Below are 22,546 nucleotides of genomic sequence, written 5' to 3' on the forward strand. Positions count from 1 at the left end.
AGGGCCATGTCCACTTCATTTCAATATCCCTTGGGCCCCACCCTCACCCCATCCTCCTCCATTCTACCACAGCCCCTATATTTTAATATTGATTATTTTTGGCCTTGACCATTGATTTCCCTAATTCCAGGAAAAAATGTGACCTGCAGTTCCAACATCACATTAGGTTATAGGTAAATATGTGGTCTGTGGAAACAGTCCACCTAAAAGGAATCTCCATAAGTAACTTGTACGTGGAAAGAGTCCAGACCTAAGGATCCATATTAAGATCGTTATATATACATAGGTCAGCCACCACACTCACCTTTTTCTGGAAATTGTAGCACTCAAAGCAACTTTGGAGAAATTCAAAGACCATGCAAACAACGTTAATTCAATTTTATTTTTATTTTGTCTTCATTTCAATTGTTTACATTTTTGCAAAAGCACCAGAGAGCACCAAGGTTACTTTCAAAAATGCTGGGCAGTTTTGTTTTGTGTGAAACTAATAATAGTTGTTGCTGTTGTTTTTAAAGGGCGTTCTTCTGAAAACGGTGTTCAACATACTTTAGGCAAATGTCCCTGTCCTTCTGTGGGAGAGCACTACTGACCCATCTGGTTTGATTCACAGTTCTTAACACAGCTTCTTCCTGAGACATGAACAAGAAATGGGCATCAGGTGTTCTTGTAAAGACCCAAACCTCAAAAAAAAAAAAAAAAATCTTCACCTCTTGGGATTTGATTTTTTGAAATTAGCCTCTGGAATAAATTTAAATAGAAAAAAAAGTTCAGATTCTATGAATCTAGATTCATCTGGTGTACACCCCTTAGTGGCCAGGAGGACACAAGTTTCACAGCACAGCCAAGATATTCCAGCAGGGTCTGAGTGAGTGAGGCTGTGAGGTCTTGCCAAACAACCGAAGGCTAATCCTGTCTGAGCACTTAGGGCTACTGAAACCTGTTGGGTGAAGTTTGCAAGCCCTCCCTCCACAGTCTTTAATATGTAGATTATATTAACTATCACTCCCCAGTCCTGCCTTCACTACCAGGAAAAAAGTTATGCTACTAATTATATTCAACTCTTCACTCTTCCTTTCTAAAAACCCTGAAACCACATGACATTACAGACTAATTGCAAAGTACAAGAGCTGCTAACATCTATTGGTAGCATATACACAGTATATGTAGCTAGTGTCTATGTATAAATTCTCTATGTAACATTCAGTCCTAAATAAATAAATAAATAAATACAACTATATTAGCAGTTTGGGACCTGAATATATTTAAATAATTACCAGGAGGCAGAGACTCTTTTATGCCTACCAAAATAGCCATGTTTTCTTTTTTTGCTTAAATTAGCAGAACCCAAATATTTTGCGTAGACTATAGCTGCCCAACTAAGAGACTACATTTCCCAGCCTCTTTCGCCTGTGAGGTCATGTGACCAAGGCCTGGCCAATGAAAGATAGGAAGTGTTGAGTGAGACTTCCCTGAAGTCTCCTTACAAGGACAAAGGGCTACATCCCAATGGTAGGGAAATAAAGCCTGGGATTTGGATGACTTGGTCAGGTACCCTGATGGTCGGCCTCCAGACTTCTGCACAAGAAAGAATGAAACTTCTATCCTGTTTAAACCACTGATATTTTAGGATTTGCATTACATGCCACTATATTAAAATCTAAGTAATGCACAAAAATCTTCACATCCTGCTGCACTGTGGTAGCCCTGTCCTAAGTGTTTCTCTCCATCCTACTTATTATCTTTTTGGTGAACTTGGTCTTCCTGGAGTCTCCCTTTTCCCCTGTCACATTTAGTCACATACTCCCCTGGTTTCCAGGCACCAGTAACATCTTCAAACTCCTGAACTTAGAACTGAGCTCCTTGTCCCAGATCAATGGTCATTTTAGGGCAGGATATGAGAATTCATCCATGGATACACAGCTTTGGCATAAATTGCTTTTCTGTTCCCTGCGCTCCTGGAACCACCAAGATGGTAGAACAGAACAGTGTGGGCTACAATTTTCCAGAACTGTGAGAGGTAGGGGGCTAATTTAAAGAAAGAATCTTCTGCAATTGGAAGACAGCATATAGGCTACTGGGACGAGAGAAGAACATACGATGTTGGAAGTTTAGACAGTGGAAGTTTCTACTTCCTGGATGGGGTCCTTGTTGGAGAGATTGCCTGAAATATTGTCAGATTCAAGCAACTCTACAATGCTGTAGGGAGAACAGTCCTCCAGACCTAGCTTGCTGCAGAGCCAACCGCAGAAGCCTTTCTCCATGTCCCGGGCAGCTTGCCACCATGCTCCCCAGGACCATGAGAGCTGGACCACAGCGGCATAGAGGCCCAGGGAAGAGGCCATGGCCATGATGAGCACTGGATAGAAGAGAATGAGGCAAGGGCAACACGAGATCTTGTGCCAAAAGGTCCTCTCCTCGTTGTACACAAGGAAGATGTTGTACCAGGTGATAGTGCCATAGTAGAAAGAGACAACAAAAGAGAGGATAAAGACCACAGGCAGACAGACCAGCGTCCAGAGGACCACATGGGGCCCACGGTCTGCTCCCATTTGGCAGGCCTTTCTGTCTTCAGGTGTTATCTCCCTTGATGACCCTTGAGGCTTGGTCAATTCTTGCAGCTCCTTTTCCGTCAGTGTGACATGGATGTCCACCATCTGGCCCTTTTTCTTTCCTCGTGTGATGGTCCCAGTTAATGTGACATAGCGGCTGTCCATGGGCATGTTCCACATCCCTGCAGAGGATCAAGGAGGTGAAGTCAAGGTCAGAATGTGGACATTTCACCACAGTGTCATCACTTGAGCTGGGGGCTGAATACAACAGTTCCTGGGGCTTTTTGTTTTTATTTATTTATTTTTTAATTTTTTTAAGGCTTTTTGTTTTTAAAGATTGTATTTATTTATTTGACACACAAAGAGACCACAAGCAGGTAGAGTAGCAAGCAGAGGGAGAGGGAAAGGCAGACTCCCTGTTGAGCAAGGAGCCTGACTCAGGACTTAGGACTTGATCCTAGGACCTGAGCCAAAGGCAGATGCTTAACCAACTGAGCCACCCAGGCCCCCCAACAGTTCCTGTTTTTACAGCACCTGGCACAGTCCTAGAGTCAATTACTCAGGCACGGATGGAGTGGATCTCCCTCAGGAAGGTGATTATTGGTATTATTACTTCCCCCAGGGAACTCTCACTCCACACACATGGACTCTGAAAAAACTGTAAAGAAAGTTGTTGCTTTTTAATTTCTCTCTCCACTTTCTGGGCCTCAATCTTGGCATGATCTCTGTGATATGGAAGGGTATGAGGAATTTTGCCACAGACACCACTTCATAATAATCTTATTTCTAGTTTATAGGTACATGAATATCCACTAGTGTGTGTGAAGATTGTGCTGTGTGCATATCATAGTGCTGGACAGTTCACTCCTCTTCCCTGCTTATCTGCTTATCCCTGTACTTATGCTTCCATGAGAGGAGGCTTCCTCATGTCTGTGGACATCTCAGACCTCATGTCCAAGCTCTGGACACACGTATCACACATACCACACGTGTATACCCACCATATACACATACCCACACACCACCACCACCATCACCATCAAATGGCCATCCTTTGGCCATCCTGGAGTGAGATTGGAGATATTAAAACACAGAAGCCTGTGGCCCTTGGTATGTGAAATGTAGTCTAGAAGTGGAGGTAGGGGAGATTATAGATAGGCTAGGTTCCTTGCTCCATGACTGGAAGAGGAATAGAATGGACCCACCTAAAGAGCAGGGCTCAGGAGAGTGGCAGAGATTTTGACTACACAGGTAGATGGGTTGTACAATTTTCCCAACACCTTCCATCTTAGGATCTTTGCCCCTACTGCTCCCTCTCCTCTAAAAGCTCTGCCAAGAGCATTTCATGGCTGGTCCTTCATTTCATCTTGATGAGCTCAAGCGTCACTTCCCAGAGGTCTTCATATGGCCATGCAATCTCTTCCCCCACACCCTTCACCAGTTCTCTTCCCATCACCATGGTTTATTGTCTTTGCAACTCATACCACTACCTGAAATTACCTTGTATTTACTGCCTTATTCACTGTCTTCCCTTGACTAGAAGGTAAACTGTACAAGAGCAGGGACGTTGCTTGTCTTGTCCACTGTGGGCCTATGTCTTAGACATCAATTAATCTACACAAATAGATCTACCCCATCCATCTATTGCTGCATGGTGATGCTTAATCCGGACACTCCATGGCTTCAACAGATGTTTTTATACATGCATCCTTATGCCCATGAGCATAAGTTTCATGGGGTAGATTCTGAGAATTTCTAGAACACAAGATACACACAGTTTGAATTTAATAAATATCAATAAATTTCCCTACAAAGTGGGTAAAACAGATCCCATTTCACTTGAGGTATATTTTCTCACATTGATGTTATCCTAAGTTTACCCAATTTTTCGTCAGCTTACATGTGGAGGAATATTATAACCCACGGCTGTTATAATTTGCATTTTCCTGATTATTATAAAAGCCCACTATTAGCTTCTTTATCTTATATGTATTAAATAATTAGATAGTCTTAAAAATCAATAATTAATTAGCATAGTCTACTTGTATTACTAATTTTTGTGTATGAATCGGTCTGTTCTATTACACTAAGAGTTCAGAAAGGACAGAGATCTCCACATCACTGAGAAGAGAACATTATAAATGCTTAATAAATACTGCCGATTTGTTGAACGAAGACTGTAACATCGCAAGAAGAAATGTATCAACAAGACAAAAGAGGTGAGTGAGCAAATCCCTGTCCTCTGGAGAATCCTCATTCCTTCCCGTGGTTTAAAGTAAGTGGCCCCAGAGACTTACCATCATCCGCAGGATAGTCTAGGAAATCATCTCCCTCCTCTTCTTTAGGCTGGTCTCCACCTTCTAGTTCCCCGGGCTCCTCCTCCAGTTTGTCATTTTCTGAACGGTAGATGATGATAGATTCTGGGCGGGACTCTTTCCTCTTCTTTTTCCTGCGACCCATCGTGGATTCCCCATCCAGGGCCAAGGCAGCAGCCACGACCTTCCTGAGAGAGCCCTGGTGGGGGCTTGGGAGCTGGCCATGGCCTTCTACTGGTGCCAGCTCTTCCATCCTAGTCCTCAGGTCTACTTATTCCGTGGGAAGGGTCTGACTTGCTTGAGCAAACTCACGATTCACACATCACAGAGCTTCTTCCTGGATGGGGCTGTGCAAAGATGTTGCATCAATAAGTTCCACAGGAGAGATAAGAAAGCAAAGTTATCAATGGGAAGGAAATAGGATGAGAGGGGAAGGGGGCTGGGAAATGATTCTCAACTTGGCATGAAGGCTTCTCCTCCCTTCACTTATCTTAACGCTGTGTTTTGGGAGTGCTACGGAGATACTCTCTCAAGATTGGGTTGTGGTGAATAAATAAAATTTTATTTGTGTGGCAATAATATTTTTGTCATTTATGTAAACTTATAATATTATGCAAAACCCATCAGTTTAGCTGGGAGATGTTGAGTATAAGGAATTCGGGTGAGGAAGCTTTATAGATAAATGGGATTTAAGAACTATTCTCACTCCCACCAAACATGATGATTTGGATGGCTGGGGCCATCCAAAAGAGAGAGAAGTAGGCTCCATGCAGGGAGCCTGATGTGGGACTCAATCCCGGGGCTCCAGCATCACACCCTGGGCTGAAGGCGGCACTAAACCGCTGAGCCACCCAGCTGCCCTGCTTTTTCTTTTTTAATTGAATTCTAATCAATCTTAAAATAGCCACATGTAGCTACTGACTACTGTATTGGCCAGGTGTATATGCTGGGCCCTCCAATTATTTTCCTTCCAATTTCTTTATTAAAGAAAGCAGGTCATTTACCTTGCAGATTCTCAGTCTAGATTTTGCTGATTGCATTCCTGTAGGGTATTCCTTTGAATCATGTATTTCCTATAAATTGGTAGCTAAATGGGCTTGATCAGATTTATGTTGGAATGTTTTTGGTTGGTTATTACGGCCAGACAGCATTATAGAGGCCTTTATTTTTTTTTATTTTTTTTATTTTTTGGTGAAATTAGTAGCCATTGATAATATTGGCTAGACCTATTAATTCATTAGAAGTTAGAAAATGGTGATATTCCCATTCTCTCATTTCTTCATTATTAGCCAAAATACTCTCATGAACTTTTAACAAACCCAGTTTTAAACTTGGTAAAGGAGGCAAGGGGCCTTGTTGTTATCCATTATTATTGGTAATTATACTGAGAAAACATCTTTCTTTAATGACTACAGTGACAGCTTTTATTTTATTTTATTTTATTTTATTTTATTTTTTATTTATTTATTTATTTATGATAGTCACACAGAGAGAGAGAGAGGCAGAGACGTAGGCAGAGGGAAAAGCAGGCTCCATGCACAGGGAGCCCGACATGGGATTTGATCCCGGGTCTCCAGGATCACGCCCTGGGCCAAAGGCAGGCGCTAAACCGCTGCGCCACCCAGGGATCCCGACAGTTTTTATTAATATGAAAAATTCTGACCTATTTACCAAATAAGCTTCTCCATTCACAAATAGCTATATTTACAATTGAGAATTGCCAGATTCTACTCACAATCCTGCCACCCCAGGATTCTGGAGACTGGCCACTCTCTAGTGATTCCAGACTGCCGGCTTTCTGTTACTTTTATTCTCAATTTCCAAATCCTCATTTTCTTTCAGTGGTCTTTGCATATTTCCTTTCTTTCAATCCCACATGCATATTCCTTGATTTCTCTCTATCCCCAATAACGAGGCTTCTCCTCTCATTTGTATTAAATGGCCCCTATAGCTAGTGGGCTGGCCCAACCAGGAGGGGAGGACAAAAATAAGTTAAAAAATCTAGCTAGGCACCAAATGCCACTCAGTTTGAAGCAAATCTCATGTCTTAAAATTATGCATCTTTGATATTATCACATAAGAGTGCCAACTTCAAATGCCAAACACACATTTTTTTTTCTTATCTCAGTGTTTCTAAAATTTGGATGCATCTTCAGACCAATGGAATGACTTTTCACTCCAAAGGCTGAGCTACCTTCTCAGCGAGTAACTTCTGCCCTACTGCACTTTGCCCATGTTCTCCTTTCCCCTTTAATTGTTAATTTTCATATCTGTCTTGCCACTAGATTATAAATATTTACTCTCAATCATCTTTGTGTCCTGGGAACATAGTCCAGGGACTGGAACAAAGAAGGTACTGAGTGACAGAAGTGAAAATGCCCATAGGTAGAACTGGAAGGTAATAAGACATCCTCACAGCCTAACTTTGCCTGGAGCAGGAGGGCTGTTTGAACAGAAGTGTCATTATCCTCATAATCCTATGCATACAACTTGCTGGACTTCAAACTTAGGTGACGGGTCCAAGAACAGAAAGATCCAGAACACAAACGCTTCCCAAGATAAACTGATCAGAAAACAAGAAACCCAACCAAAGATTTAAGTGGTCTGAAGAGAAGCTGGGTTATGGAACCCAACTATTAGAATCTTGAGTTTGCCTTAATATTGAGTGCCTAGTAAACACTTAATTGAGTGTTGAGGTTTGCCTTAATGGTATCAATAAGCTCAAACAATGCTCTCCTACCGAAGTAGCCCCAATACAGAAGAGTGGACATCCAGCCAGAAAGGACAGAAAGGATAGGCTGTGTGTAGATGTCCCTAAGGTTAGGGGTTTGTTGTTAAAAATGGATGTGAATTTTGAATTCTACTTTCTAAGAGTCTGTATTTAATACAAAAATGTTCCCTCCCCCCGCAAAAAAAAATGTTTTCCCTAATGCAAATCCTCTCGTAAAACCAATACTGTGTAAGCATACCAAGGTAATTCTGTGATGCAGGTGACCTATGAACACACCACTTTATATCTACTCTGAGTGTACAAATATCAGAGCTTGAGAGTGTGAAAATAAATAAAAGAAATTTCATTTAAAATAGAGTTGGGAAGCCCTGACAGGGGAGCTCTCTCATACACGTACCACTCCTTGCAGCCTGCACAACCAGCAGAAAGAGGAAGTTAAGAATTAGATTGACAATTATCTTTTTTTAAAAGTTGTATTTATTTAAGTAATCTCTACACCCATCGTGGGGCTTGAACTCGCACCCCTGAGATCAAGAGTCGCATGTTCCTCCAACTGAGCCAGCCCTCTTGACATGTAGGCCACTTTCACATAGGAATTTCATCTCCTGCTTTCCTGAAAAGGAAGAATGATTCCTCCTTCCCTCAACAACAATGCACTAAACACTGCTTGCAGCCAATGAGAAACAGCCACAACCTCAGGCCCTTGTTTTGCTTTCTTTTTTTTTTTTTTTTTTTTTTTTTACGATTTATTTATTTATTCATGAGACACATAGAGAGAGAAGCAGAGATACAGTCAGAGGGAGAAGCAGGCTCCCGATTGGGAGCCTGATTGGGACTTGATCCCAGACACCCAGAATCATGACCTTGAGCCTAAGGCAGATGCTCAACCACTGAGCCACCCACGCATCCCTCAAACTCTTGTTTTTCTTTTTTTTAATGCTATTGATGGTAATGATTATGTTTTTTTTTTAATTTTTATTTATTTATGATAGTCACAGAGAGAGAGAGAGAGAGAGAGAGAGAGAGAGGCAGAGACACACAGGCAGAGGGAGAAGCAGGCTCCATGCACCGGGAGCCCGACGTGGGATTCGATCCCAGGTCTCCAGGATCGCGCCCTGGGCCAAAGGCAGGCGCTAAACCGCTGCGCCACCCAGGGATCCCAAACTCTTGTTTTTCAATATATTTTTGTTTAAAACAACCTTCTCCAATTTCCTTCCAAAACCTAATAAAAACATCTTCTCTTTGTCTCTTTGGACTTCTCTATGCATCAGGCATGCATGTGATTAGTGATTAATAATCACTATTAATGGGGTTTTGCAAACAGATAACATGTGTAGTGTTCTAACTCTTCCGTTTTGGGTGGCCACAATGAGAGAGACCAGTGTTAGGTAACAGGAAGTTTCTGGAGCCGTAGGACAGAATAATACAGAAAACAGGAGTCAAGAGAAGCACTAGTGTCTCTTGAGGATGTAAAGACAAACTTGGCTATCTTGTAAGGTGATGGAGTGGTGGGAGGAACAATTCTATCTATAAGCAAAAGAGGAAATGACCCTTAGAGACCCCATTAAAATCCTTTAGAGAAAGCATGAAATATAAAGAAATGGTGAGCTCCTGGTAATTCACCTTAGGGATCTATGCCCTGCTTCGGGCACAGCTATTTTTAGACAGGTACCCAGCCAGGGTCTACTTGCAAAACAGGTAACTGTCCCTGATTCACTTCAAAACAAAAACCAAAAAACAAACAAAAAATACCAAAACAAAAAACCCCCATGATGTGAGAGTACAAAATGGCCCGATTTGTTTGGTAGCTGTGGTAAAAGATAGCCATCAGAACAAGTTTTGAACCTGTTCAGTTGATTAACAACAACTTCCCTCAGTGGACATGGTTTTAGAAACCAGCCCACTGGGACGCCTCCCTCTCAGCAGTTGAGCGTCTGCCTTCGGCTCAGGGCATGATTCCAGAGTCCCGGGATTGAGTCCCATATTGGGCTCCTTGCTTGGAGACTGCTTCTCCTGTCTCTGCCTCTCTCTGGGTCTCTTGTGAAAAAGTAAATAAAATGAAAGAAAGAAAAGAAAGAGAAGAGGAGAGGAGAGGAGAGGAGAGGAGAGGAGAGGAGAGAAGAGAAGAGAAGAGAAGAGAAGAGAAGGGAAGAGAAGAGAAGAGAAGAGAAAAAAAAGAAAAGAAAAGAAAAAAGAAAAGAAAGAGAAAAGAAAAGAAAAGAAAAGAAAAGAAAAGAAAAGAAAAGAAAAGAAAAGAAAAGAAAAGAAAAGAAAAGAAAAAAGAAAGAAAAAGAAACCAGCCCATTAGAGTCCATCCTTCATTTCTAAAAGTCAGTCAGGTCAGTGAATTTGCTGCTGACTGGCTGCCTATTGGAAGCCAGGGACTTCCACTAATGAGTGGGCATTCTAAATCATATTCACACAGAGAGCTGTTGAGCAAACAGGTTTGTTTTGTTTTTTTTTTTTTTTTTTTTTTTTTTTTATGATAGTCACACAAAGAGAGAGAGAGAGGCAGAGACACAGGCAGAGGAAGAAGCAGGCTCCATGCACCGGGAGCCCGACGTGGGATCCGATCCCGGGTCTCCGGGATCGCGCCCTGGGCCGAAGGCAGGCGCCAAACCGCTGCGCCACCCAGGGATCCCGAGCAAACAGGTTTAAAACTTCTTCTGGTGACTACTTGTTAGGCCCATAGAACAGTCTTTTCCTAAATTTGTGGGAACTTTGTAACTCTATTCGCTGTGAGGCTGAAATACCAGATGGGGTCAGAACAAGGTGTATCAGTTATCTACTGTCTTGTAACAAATTACCCCAAGTTTAGAGGGCTGTACTATCCTACACAGTTCTCTGTGTCAGTAATTGGAGAGTGTCTCAGCTGGGTGGGGAGTCGACTTCTTAGTCTGCTTCCCACCTACAGAATTTTGGGCTCCAAAGGCCTTTTTTGTTTTGGACAGTCTCTGAACTCTTTTAAGTATTCTGTCAATAGAATTCTCTTCAAATCTTTGTGGTTCTCCTGTGAATAGATTTTCTGGGTCAGAAATGTGAGAGTGCCTTAGTTGGATAGGTCTGTCTCTAGGTCTCTGAAGATGGCAGGGCAGCACTCATTTGAAGGCTTGGAAGGGCTCAGAGGATCTGCTTCCAAGATGGCACACTTGCGTGGTGCTGACTCAGTTCCTCACTATGCGGGCCTCTCCATGGGTTGTTTGAGTATCCTCTCAACAGTGTCTGGTTTCCCTCAGGGTAAGTGATCTGGTGTATATTCTTCTTGACCACTTCAACTATACTTTTTTTTTTTTTTTAAGTTTATTTATTGAATAATCTCTCCCGCCAAGGTGGAGCTCAAACTCATGATCCCAAGATTAAGAGTCATGTGCTCTTCTGATTGAGCCAGTCAGGTGTCCCCTCAACTGTATTCTTGATCCTATCTCTTTCTTATTCTTGATTTCTTCCCTCTCTAATAGCTCCAACTTCTCCCCTTTGCTGGTTCCTTTTTGCCTGCAAACAAACCCAGAATTCCCAATGTGGAAAAATCAGCTTTACTTTGCTACTAACTCTACCTATGTCTTGTTTTTCTCTTTTGTAACTAAGCTTCTCCATCAAATAGTCTACAGTCATTATCTATTCATCCTCTCAATATCCCGTTCCCTTTACCATCTTATCCTCCCTTCTCCCAAGCCTCTTTTTAACACACACACACACACACACACACACACACACACACACACACCCTGTATACACACAGGTAAATCATTTGGAAAGATAAAAAATTGGCCAGGAAATGAGCATCTATCAAGCCTTATAGGACAGGCTGTAAGTTATATGTTCTTTAGCTTACATCTCAACGCACATCTCAACAAGCTCACTGTTACATAAAGAAGTAAGAGAACCTGGATTTAAGTCTAAGTTGCATAACTTCAAAAGCCCAGAATTTTCCCACCAAAATTTAGACGAAGGAAGTTTTAGTGGTGGCTGCAGTAGACAACTGAAGGGTTTTTGTTTTATTTGGTGGTTTTTGTGTATGCTTTGGGTTTTTTGTTTGTTTGGTTGTTTTGGCTTTTGTTGCCCGAACCTCATTCCTCTTTCCTTTGGTGATAGAGCCACTCTTTTCTGTGTGGAATACAGCCTTAAAAGTCAGCAATGTGACTACAGTGATGATTTTACCTTTCTTATTCTCCTTGTCCATACCAGAGCCCTAATTCTGCTTACTTCCAGGTCTTTCTTGAACCTTCCCTTACTTCCTTTGATTTTCTTCCTTCATTCTCTTGCTACCTCTCCAATCTTCCTTTTGCCTCCTTTGTACCCTTGTCTGTCTCCTCCACCCATAATTGCCAATGCTTTTGAGACTCAATTCTCAACTGATTGCCCTCTATTCTCAATAATACATTGTCTTCCTCCTGTTGGAATATGCAGTCTTCCTGCCTACCTCTACAAGACACCTCTATGCCAAGCACGCCCAAATATAGATGTCAAGAGTTAATGATTCATTCAGATGTACTTCTAGCAGCCTAGTGGATATTCTCCACTTAAATATCTCATCATTTCTGGCTATGCATGTTCAAACCAAATTCATCATCTTTATTTCTAGAAGACTTAATCTCAGTGTTACTAAGAGGATAGATAAAGGGGGAAGGAAAGGAAAAGGGATGGAGAAGGAAACCTTACAACATTTATGTTGTGCCTATTCTCACAAAACATAACATTTGCTGATTGTATGATTCGTTAGTCCCTGTGTTAATTGCTCAGACATGGTTCTCCCATTTAATTCCATTCTAACATTTTTTTTTGGACAATACTATGTGCCAGATATTGTACAACTGTCCTAAGCATCTTAAGAAACAAACAGCATTTTATGAATGAGGACATTTGGACTTAAAATTAGTAACAACTAAAACTTCTTGGATGTTTACTGTGTGTCAGGTGCTGTTCTAGGTGTTTTACAGTGATCATATTATTTGTCTCAGCAAACTAATGAAGTAGACACTATTTTTTCTAAGTAGGAACTATTATTCCCATTTAGAGAAGTAATTTGCCCAGGTTACATAGTAGTGGGGGCAGAGACTTACACCCAGGTTTGCTATTTTTAAGGCCCATGTTTTATTCATGGTACCATGCTATCTGCCAGCATTTACCCAAGATTCTATACTTAGCATTGTCTAAGAATTGTCTAGAGTTGTCTTTGATGAATTCATTTCCCATGTTAGGGATATATTCTTATGTCTTTAATAGTAATCAGTCTCTAAGTCCTGCCACTCATTCCTATGAAATCTCTTTGTTAATGTCTTCATTTGAATTTCTACTCCCCCCAAATGCTGGAATAGTTTGTTGGGTTTTTTTTAAGATTTTATTTATTTATTCATGAGAGACACACAGAGAGAGAGGCAGAGACACAGGCAGAGGGAGAAGCAGGCTCCATGCAGGGAGCCCGACGTGGGACTCGATCCCAGGTCTCCAGGATCACGCCCTGGGCTGATGGCAGGCGCTCAACCTCTGAGCCACCCAGGGATCCCTGGAATATAGCTCTACTACTACTTCCTCAAGTTGGTTTCTAGCCTTCCATCTCAGATTCTTCCTTAACCATTTTAAATGGTGAGTAACAACAAAAAACCATCATTTTTATGTTGTCCAGTCATCATCACTATCTTGCCATCACTGACTCAACTATATCTAAAGGGTCTGCCTGGTGTTTGAGGCTCTGCATATTTATGCCCCATGCTAGGGCTTAGTATCAATTTTTCCCCTTCCCCACAACATGACTAGTCAACACATGCATTTATGTTGGTTACATCACCATCTTCACTCTTCTCTACCTGTTTCAAGCCTTACTCAAGACAGACTCACTCACTCACGTCCCCTTCTGTGACTACTCTAGCCCACCTGTCTGTCCCCACCCCTATCCTATTATTGTAGAAGAGTGGGGAGAATGGAATGAGTGCTCAAGTATAAAATACCTTAGATGGATTCATACTTCCATAAATGTTAGCTTCCGATCCCTTTCTATTGCCGCCTTCTACTCTGTATTTCAGTAGCATTTGTCATCTCTACTACACCCTCTCAGTGCTTAATTATGCAGCCTTTCATATCATCTTGTATTGAGTATGAATGGCTTCATTATTTTTCATTTACCTTCCCAGGGAGATTATAAAATTTTAGAAAGCAAGACCTGTCTTATACTTCTTCACCTCCAATGGGGAGACCCTATGGCTAGACGTGTAGCAGACACTCAATATGTCCTTATTGACCTGATAGGACAGAGAGGAAGAAAAAATGCCTATTCAGAAATAGGATATAACTGGGGGCACCTGGGTGGCTCAGTCAGTTAAGCATCTGACTCTTGATTTCGGCCCAAGTCATGATCTTGGTTGTGAAACTGAGTGCTGGGTTGAGTTCCCCGCCTGGTGTGAAATTGGTTTGTCCCTCTCCCTCTGCTCCTCCCTCCCCCACCACCTCCTGCTCTCTTTTTCTCTTTCTCTCTCTCTCAAATAAAAAAATAAAATATTTTTAAAAATAGGTTATAACTGTTAAGAAAGGAATGTCTGATTATCTTCCCTGTTTTTGTACACTTTATTATACTGTTAATATATTTTTTATCTGTTAATATGATCTGAGAAGCTAAACATTTCTTTTTCCTTTTAAACTCCATAAAAGACGGAGCAAAACAAATTTCCTCAGTTTCCAAGGCTTTCATCAATAGAATTAAGAGACAAGACTTTGCTCTTTGGAAGTTAGCCCTCACCCATCCTCCACTTCTGTGGTACAAGGATGATTAATGATTATGATATAGCAGGACACTAATCTCAATCAACCATTAACTCTAAATTCTTGGTAATCCTAAGGGAAAAAATAGGGTTTAAAGAACATGCTTAGGCTCTCATGCATAAAACAACTGGTTTTAAGCCACTCTTGAAGAAAATTCTCCAGACAATTCGTAAATTCATCCACCACTTTTTCCAATTTCTGTTGCTGCCATTCTTGTCTAAGAGGCCATCTTTTTTCTTTCTTTCTTTCTTTCTTTCTTTCTTTCTTTCTTTCTTTCTTTCTTTCTTCTTTCTTTCTTTCTTTCTTTCTTTCTTTCTTTCTTTCTTTTCTTTCTTTCTTTCTTTCTCTTTCTTTCTTCCTTCCTTCCTTCCTTCCTTCCTTCCTTCCTTCCTTCCTTCCTTCCTTCCTTTCTTTCTTTCTTTCTTTCTTTCTTTCTTTCTTTCCTCTTTCTTTTTTATTTTATGCATTTATTTGAGAGCGTGAACTCAGCCTGCACATGCAGAGCCCAGCATGGAGTTGCACACGGAGCTTGATCCCAGGGCCCTGACACCATGACCTGAACCAAAATCAAAGAGTCATATGCTTAGCCAACTGAGCCAACCAGGAGCCCCAAGGCCATCTTTTCTTATGTGTGATTCTAAAAAATGCTCCTTATCTTCTGACTTCTACTCCCACTGTCTTCCAATCAATTCTCCACTCAGCAGTAAGAAAGATCTTTTGACAACATAAATAAAACCCTGCCATTTTCTGCTTAAAACCTCCACTGACTTCTCATTGGTATAAAACATAATTCAAACCTTTTCATATTGCCTAAAGGACCTGAGTGATGTGGCACCTCCCCATCCTGCCAATATACCACCTCCTTCATCTATACCTCCTATAATCACACTGGCTGCCTATGCTTTCCTCAGGAACACTAAATGTTTTCCCACTTGAGGCCTTACATACTGTCTGCCTTCCTGGTATCTGCTTCAATCTTGCCCTGTCACATGGCCATCATCTTTGTATTTCCCAAGTCTCTGTTTACTTGTCAGCTCCTCCGAAGCTGTCCTGACACCAAACCTAAAATAGGTTCCCTGCCTTGCCTTTTATGATTCTTTATCACAATAGTCTGTTTCCTGTACAACACTTACTGACATCTGTAATTAAGTTCTATTTTGTTATTTTGCTTATTTTCTATCTCCTCTATTAGACTACAAGCTCTAGGAAATGGTACCGCAGAGGTAGAGGTAGGCCAACACATAGGTGTTCAATAAGCAAATTTTAAGTGACTGGATTGATTTTGGTTTGGGGGGGCAATTTGAATTGGTAGCAATTAAAGATTACCCTGATCGTGTCAAAGACTAAGACTGAAGGAAAGTTTAATAAAGAGACATTAAAGGGTGCCTGGTTGGCTCAGTGGATGGTGTGTGACTCTTGATCTTTTGAGGCTGTAAGTTCAAGGCCCACATTGGGGGTAGAGATTACTTAAAAATAGTTTTTTTTTTTAATTAAAAAAAAAAAGACATTAAAAAGTTCCTCTATGCGAATAAGCCATGTTATGGTGCAACTGATAGGTACTCCTCCTGTATCTATTTTCTCCTCCAATAATGGAGGGTTCTGCAGGTCACATGACTTCCCTCCTACAGATAAAATTTCTCAGCATTCTTTGTGGCAGGTGTGATCGTATGACTAGTCTCTGACCAAAGGGATATGAGTAGATGTGATGTGTGCAACTTCCCGGCTTGGCCCTCTCCTTCCTCTTTTCACTTTCTTGAGAGCTGGAATGTAAACTTGATGAGGCATCCTTGGCCATGCAGACAAAGGCAACCCCACAGAGATGACAGTGGACTGAGACAAAAAGAATTAAAGCCACTGGGAAAGCCATAAACCCTCTTCCTCTGGATTGTATTTTGTCTTTTTTTTTTTAATTTTTATTTATTTATGATAGTCACACAGAGAGAGAGAGAGAGAGGCAGAGACACAGGCAGAGGGAGAAGCAGGCTCCATGCACTGGGGGCCCAACGTGGGATTCAATCCCGGGTCTCCAGGATCGTGCCCTGGGCCAAAAGCAGGCGCCAAACCGCAGCGCCACCCAGGGATCCCCTCTGGATTGTATTTTGAAAGAAAAATGTTTAACTTGTTTTTTTTTTTTTTTTTTTTTTTAAGATTTATTTTAGAGAGAGAGTGAGAGTACAAGCAGTAGAGCCAGAGGGAGAGACAATCTCAAGCAGATTCTCCACTGAGTGTGAAGCCTGACCTGGGGCTTGATCTCACAACCTTGAGATCATGACCTGAGCTGAAATTAAGAGTTGGCCACTTAACTGACTGCACCACCCAGGCACCCCAATATTTATCTTCTTTTAATCCAGGATTATTTTGGTCTTCTAAGGCAACCACACAGAAATCCCATCTAATATACTAGATAGGATTGTCCAAAAAGCTATTTTATGTCTCACCCTCTTTACTGTGTTCTAATTTGTCAGCCTTGATGCATAGGCAGATCTTGATACACATCTCAACATTTCAAAGTTGGAGCATAAAATGGTACCCTGGTAATGGGGTTTTTATCTTCTAGAGTGGGCTAGGAATTCTAAAACTCAGGTGTCCAGTACAAAGGATATCATATTGATGCTGGCTCAGCCCTACCAGAAACCCACTGGAGAGTCCAATACACTATGTACTACTATGGGCTGAATGTTGGTGGCCCTCTCAAATTCTTATGTTGAAATCATAACCCCAAGTGACGGTAGGAGGAGGTAGAGTCTTTGGGAGGTGATTAGGTTATGAGGGTGAAGCCCTCACACATGAGATTAGTGTCCTTATAAAAGAGATCCCAGAGAACTTTCTTGCAATTTCGGCCATGTGAGGACACAGCAACCAAATGGCCACCTAGGAATCATGCTCTCACCAGACACTGAATCTGCCAGTACCTTGATCTTGGACTTTCTAGCATCCAGAACTATGAGAAAAAAAAAATGTATATTATTTAAGCCACCCAGTATGTGGCATTTTTATTATAGCAGCCTGGGAAGACTAAGACAGCTAGTATTCTCTGCTCATAGTGGGCTAGACAGTATCCAGTGAGAATTTTTATTAAAAGAAGATCGATAAAAAAAAAAAAAAAGAAGAAGATGATTAATACAGGAGTCTGGGTGGCTCACTCGGTTAAGCGTCTGCCTTCAGCTCAGGTCATGATCCCAGATTCTGGGATCGAGCTCCATGTCAGGCTCCCTGTTCAGTGGGAAGCCTACTTTTTCCTCTCCTCCTGCAGCTCCCCCTGTTTCTGCTTTCTTTCTCTCCACCCCCTTCTCTCCATCAAATAAGTAAGTAAAATCTTAAAAAAAAGAAAGAAAGAAAGAAAGAAAGAAAGAAAGAAAGAAAGAAAGAAAGAAAGAAAGAAAGAAAGAAAGAAAGAAAGAAAGAAAGAAAGAAAGAAAGAAAAGATCAACAGCTCTTAGGCATTAAGTAAAAACCAAAAATCACACCACAAGATGAGCATATTGGGCCTTTGTTAGGCTGTCATAACAAAGGACTCTCTTCCTTGCTTCCCACTGGCCAGTTCCCAATCACTCAGTCACTAACTGACCCCCCCCCCACCGCCGCCCCCACCCCAGCCCTGCCCAAAACACACACCTCAGCAGCGGTAGTCCACTGCCACCGGTTCAAAGACCTCTCACTATCAGGCATGATTTCCCCGGAGGCTGCTCACAGTTCTCTGGTCCCAGGTGGTCATAGGAGCAAATGTGTTCCAGTATCTTCTCCAAACCCATCCAGATACCCAGCAGAACTTGGGGATTTGGTGGGTGGAGGAACCAGAAAGCTTTGAAGCCTCTGCCCTAAGGTACACTACAGGAAAGAATGTAACCTACATGGATGAATTATGGCTGGAAAAAGCTAATAAATGGCAATGACACCAAGGCTTACCTTCTGGCTACAATAAGGAGTCGGGGGATTGGGGGTGGCTATGGTAAACACAAGAGCACAGGCCTCTTCCAAAAACAGGAAATTATCAATAGGAAGTTGTCGTTTCCCTCTCTCCCACCCACCAAGCCCACTATCCAGCCAACTGCTTTCATAGAGAAATGCAGACCCATTTGGTATGGGTTGTTTGGAATTTCATGTTAAAGTTCCTGGCTTTAATTGTTGTGATTAGTCCAAATTTAAATAAGTTACCATGTAGACAAACCACTAAGAGGTCCGTTATTTTGCCCCCTCTGGTTTATAAAGCTTCCAGATCAGTGTGGCCTGGGCCATTGATTTAAGAACAATCGGGAGCTGTGTTTTTTGTTTTTTTTTTTTTAATTTTATTTTTTTATTTATTTATGATAAGCACACAGTGAGAGAGAGAGAGAGGCAGAGACATAGGTAGAGGGAGAAGCAGGCTCCATGTACTGGGAGCCTGATGTGGGACACGATCCCGGGTCTCCAGGATCGCGCCCTGGGTCAAAGGCAGGCGCCAAACCGCTGCGCCACCCAGGGATCCCTTGTTTTTTTTTTTTTTATTCTCCACTCCTCCAGGGTTGCTTTTTGTACCTTTACCCAGATGGTCACATCCCCCTCTTCCAAGGAACCCAACCCGGGGCTGGAAGGGTGGAGTATGATCGTTCTCAAGCCAATTTACTACTCTTACTACAGTGAACTTGCCTTACTCCAACCTTATTGCTCTTTCTGTTCTCTCGTTTCTGTATCTGGCACCCAAAGGGCACATAGCAGCTGTCTGGGGGTAGCCATACTCTTCCAATATAGCATTGTTGGTTTACCACCACGAGATGCACTACGCCAGCTCGGAAATGAAACGCTTACCATTTTACCACTAAAAATTACCAATAGCTTCCTTTAGGAAGACAGTCTCACCAACGTAAAGGTGGAAGAGAATTTAGCTCAAACTGATGTTAAATGATTGGAACAATGATGGAACAGCAACTTTAAACCCTAACCTCCTGCCAGTTGCTGTGAATTGGCTATGAGTTAGACTGCATCCCGTTCCTTCACGGTCCTGGTAGGGTGAGCAGTATCTTCTTGGTCAATGCTCTCCCACCTGGACTGGTTCATCATCTGGAGGCACCTGGCCGTCTACTCAGGAAATGGTTCCTGGTAGCGAGGGTAGTGGCTTACAAAGAGCTTGAGCATCTTCATATTGTTAAGAGCTGTAAAATTGGATCTTCACTAACTGACCTCAGGCACATGTACACCTTCCACCCCCTATTCTCTCTCCCATCATACCTCCATGCTGGAATCAAAACACTACAAAAGCAAGGACAGCTAACTGTCCTGGCCACTTTTCTGTATCCACCGTGCCTAGAACAGTCCCTGCCACATGATAAGTACTCAGTAGATATTAGCAGAACACCGGGAACTAGCTTAGCGTCTTATTTGTGGGAGCTGGTTCAGTTCAGGACAGCTCTTGCTTCAAGGCGGGGGTGGAGGGGTGATTGGATGCCTCACCGACATTCTGTTAGCACTGAGATTCTGTGAGTCTGAATGTGGAGGATCTCACTGGCCCCTGTCGGTGTGAGCCAGCAGCTGCTTTGAGGCAGGAAGAAAATGAAGCTAGCAGGCAGATGGGGTGGGGGAGGGGTGGGAAGATGGGTGAGGGCCAGAGCATCTCAGAAGATGAAGGGAGTCGGTGCTAATAGGGTGTGACAGAGTGGGAGTGTGGAAGGATCGTGGCCCAGGAGACGTCTTTTTCCCTGGGACAAAGGGGGCAGTGATGCAGAGCCCAGGGTAGCACTTGATTCCGCCAAAGGAGCATCCCTTGGGATGCTGTGGATGCTGTGGGAAGAGATGGCTCAACTAGGAGCCAGAATTAAAATGATGGAGCCAAAGATGCCTTTTCATTTGAACAGATCTCTCAGAGGGACTCCAACATCTCTGTCAATCACAGACTCTCTCTAGACTGTGAAAGAGAGCTTTCTAATCAGATTGCAACTTCCTTGAGCCAAGGAATGGCTCCTTGTCATCCTTAGCGGGCAAAAGTGGCTTAAAGCCAGGCCAGTCACCTTTTCGCTGGAGGACTGCAGAACCCCTCAGTCCCCTCAGCTGTCCATACGAGGCTGCAGTAGAGCCAGGCCCACACTGACCCACGCTGGCCGAGCTCTGTGAATCCACAAGTGCAGACCAGATAGCAAATCATGTTATGTGACATCTGTGCTAAAAGCATCTTTAAAAGAAATTTAAAGTGTTCTCTGCTCTTAAGAAAGAAGGTTATGGAATTTTCTGGAATAAGAAATTCCTTAAAACTGAGTCACTATTTCTCTTGCTGTTAAAAAAAAATACTTTGTCATTGGAATCAAAGCACACTCTAGCAACTGGGAAGCAGAAGGCAAAAGGGATTGATTTCTCCTTTTCCTTAATGAGTGTAGATTGGAATCTGTCATCAACAAAGAGAGAAGGGCAAGTACTTCTCTTAATTTTCTTTTTTTTTTAGAGAGAGAAAAAACGCCCAGGGATTAGGGGGTAGGGTGGTTAGGGGCAGAGGGAGAGGGAGAGAAAGAATCTCAAGCGGGTGCCCAGTGCAGAGCCCAATGTGGGGCTCGATCTCACAACGCAGAGATCATGACCTGAGCCAAATCAAGAATCAGATGCTTCACTGACTGAGCCACCCAGGTGCCCCGGGCAAGTATTTCTTTTTTTTTTTTTTTAATTTTATTTATTTATTCATAGAGACAGAGAGAGAGAGAGAGGCAGAGACACTGCACCACCGGGGCTACCTGGGCAAGTATTTCTTAAAGAAGGTCAGAGAAGGGCACGGGGATACAGGATCAGAGAGGAAGTGATGTCTGATTCCACCTTTAACAAGACCCATTTCTAATTCACTTTGTGAACAATTAGCTGGTCGGTGGGCCCAACAAAAGAATGATGGCATTTGTTGCTTTTACGTCACTTTAATACCTTGTCGGGGAAAATACTGTACTCTCACAGCAGACAGAAATAGCATCTTCCCTGGATTGTGAAGACCACAGCACCACACGCATTCCCTAGCTCTGCCATATTCTTAGGCCAAGTCTCACTAGGCCAGTCCAGGTATAAGCTAACTCTGGGGGGGGGGGGGGGGGGGGGCTGACAGCATGAAGCAAGGTGAACAATACGGAGGAGGATCTGAATAATAACTTACCATTACTGGGCATTAAACCGTGGATGAGAAACTGTCCCCAGGCGCTGGCTGCTGGCCTCCCTGCACAGGGAATGAATTAGAAGAGAGGATCTCACACACACACACCTGGAGCCGCATGCGTCCTTGCAGGAAGCACACACCCCTGGACTCATCAGTTTCTGCAGCAGCCGGGTTGAGATGGATTAGGTCTCCAGTCTGGTAAAGGTCGCCTCTTCCCTTCATTCCTGAGCTGGGGAGGGTGGGGGGGAAGGGGAAGGGGAAGGGGAAGGGAGGGGAGGTGGAAGTGGGCTCCAGTTATTTTTAAAACCATGTATTATCTGGGCGCTGTGGATAACTGCCACTGCACCCCCACCCCACCCCCCGAGCCCCAGCATCCCTTCCGGAGGGTGACAGGATCCGGAGGCCAAGCTGCCGCCCTCCCTCCCTCCCTCCCTCCCTCCCTCCCTCCGGGGTCCGCAGCCAGGGCGGGCGCAGCAGCACGGCTCCCGAGCTGCAGCCTCTGCTTCCCCGGATGCCCCCGGAGATTTCATCTTAATTAACCGCGAGGGCTGGAGGGAGCACCGGGGATTTTTGGAAATCGAGCACGCGCCCGCTTTTTGTCCGCTTCCCATCCTCCAGCCACCGCAATGGCACCGAAGTGTGAACACAAAAGCAGAAACGAACGGCAAGGAACGACAGCGTCTCACCTGCGCATGCCGGGGCCAAAGTCCGGCGCAGGACCCAGGCCCGGGCAAGCGGGCACCGCCGCGGGGGAGCAGCCGCGCGCGGGGAGGCTGCGGAGCCGCGGCGGCGGGGGCGGGGCCTCGGGGGCGGGGCCAAGGCGGGGGCGGGGCCTCGGGGGCGGGGGCGGGGCCTGCGGTCACGTGCGGCGGCGGCCTCTAGCCCCGCCCACCCGCGGGCCGCGGTCCCGGGAGCCCCGCGCTGCAGCGAGCCTGGCGCTCCGCCGACATGAGGCCGTGGGTCGAGCGCAGGAGCTTCCTGGCTCCCGACTTGCTGCTGCACCAGCTGGCCATCGTCACCGGCGGGGCCACGGGCATCGGGAAGGCCATCGCCACCGAGCTCCTGCATCTGGGTACGTGCGCAGGCCCCGCGGGTCGGGCTG

General features: G+C 43.7%; 2 protein-coding genes across 5 annotated transcripts in view; one reads left to right on the top strand and one right to left on the bottom strand.

Annotated features, from left to right (window-relative positions):
- Positions 1–363: 363 nt before the first annotated feature.
- TMEM169 (transmembrane protein 169) lies at positions 364–22,240 on the bottom strand. 2 transcript variants are annotated; one of them, XM_072813555.1, is made up of 4 exons: positions 22,131–22,240; positions 21,445–21,673; positions 4,847–5,211; positions 364–2,731 (listed from the first exon to the last, which is right to left on the bottom strand). In XM_072813555.1, exons 3-4 carry the CDS (start codon positions 5,115–5,117, stop codon positions 2,109–2,111), a joined length of 894 nt encoding a protein of 297 aa, XP_072669656.1. In that variant the 5' UTR covers positions 5,118–5,211; positions 21,445–21,673; positions 22,131–22,240; the 3' UTR covers positions 364–2,108. The 2 variants fall into 2 exon arrangements, with proteins under 2 accessions (XP_072669656.1, XP_072669657.1); XM_072813556.1 differs by having other exon boundaries at positions 1,003–2,731; positions 21,550–21,673.
- Positions 22,241–22,309: 69 nt separating this feature from the next.
- PECR (peroxisomal trans-2-enoyl-CoA reductase) overlaps positions 22,310–22,546 on the top strand; it is a 29,901-nt gene continuing 29,664 nt past the window's right edge. The window contains exon 1 of one of the 3 annotated variants that reach the window (XR_012025161.1): positions 22,310–22,516. Coding sequence is in view for 2 of the 3 variants with exons in the window: in XM_072813573.1 (XP_072669674.1) it covers positions 22,393–22,516 (124 nt within the window). In the remaining variant the exon portion in view is untranslated. The remainder of the gene's footprint in view (positions 22,517–22,546) is intronic. The other 2 variants (XM_072813573.1, XM_072813572.1) reach the window with 2 other exon arrangements.

Source organism: Canis lupus, chromosome 36 (genome assembly GCF_048164855.1).
Source record: "Canis lupus baileyi chromosome 36, mCanLup2.hap1, whole genome shotgun sequence".
NCBI classification, from domain to species: domain Eukaryota; kingdom Metazoa; phylum Chordata; class Mammalia; order Carnivora; family Canidae; genus Canis; species Canis lupus.

What these genes read in the sequence shown, in the direction of transcription:
- TMEM169 (XM_072813555.1), bottom strand. Translation starts at nt 5,117, where the DNA reads ATGGAAGAGCTGGCACCAGTAGAAGGCCATGGCCAGCTCCCAAGCCCC. An exon ending in AGACTATCCTGCGGATGATG is followed by an intron (nt 2,732 to 4,846) that starts GTAAGTCTCTGG and finishes GATCCTCTGCAG; the next exon opens with GGATGTGGAACATGCCCATG.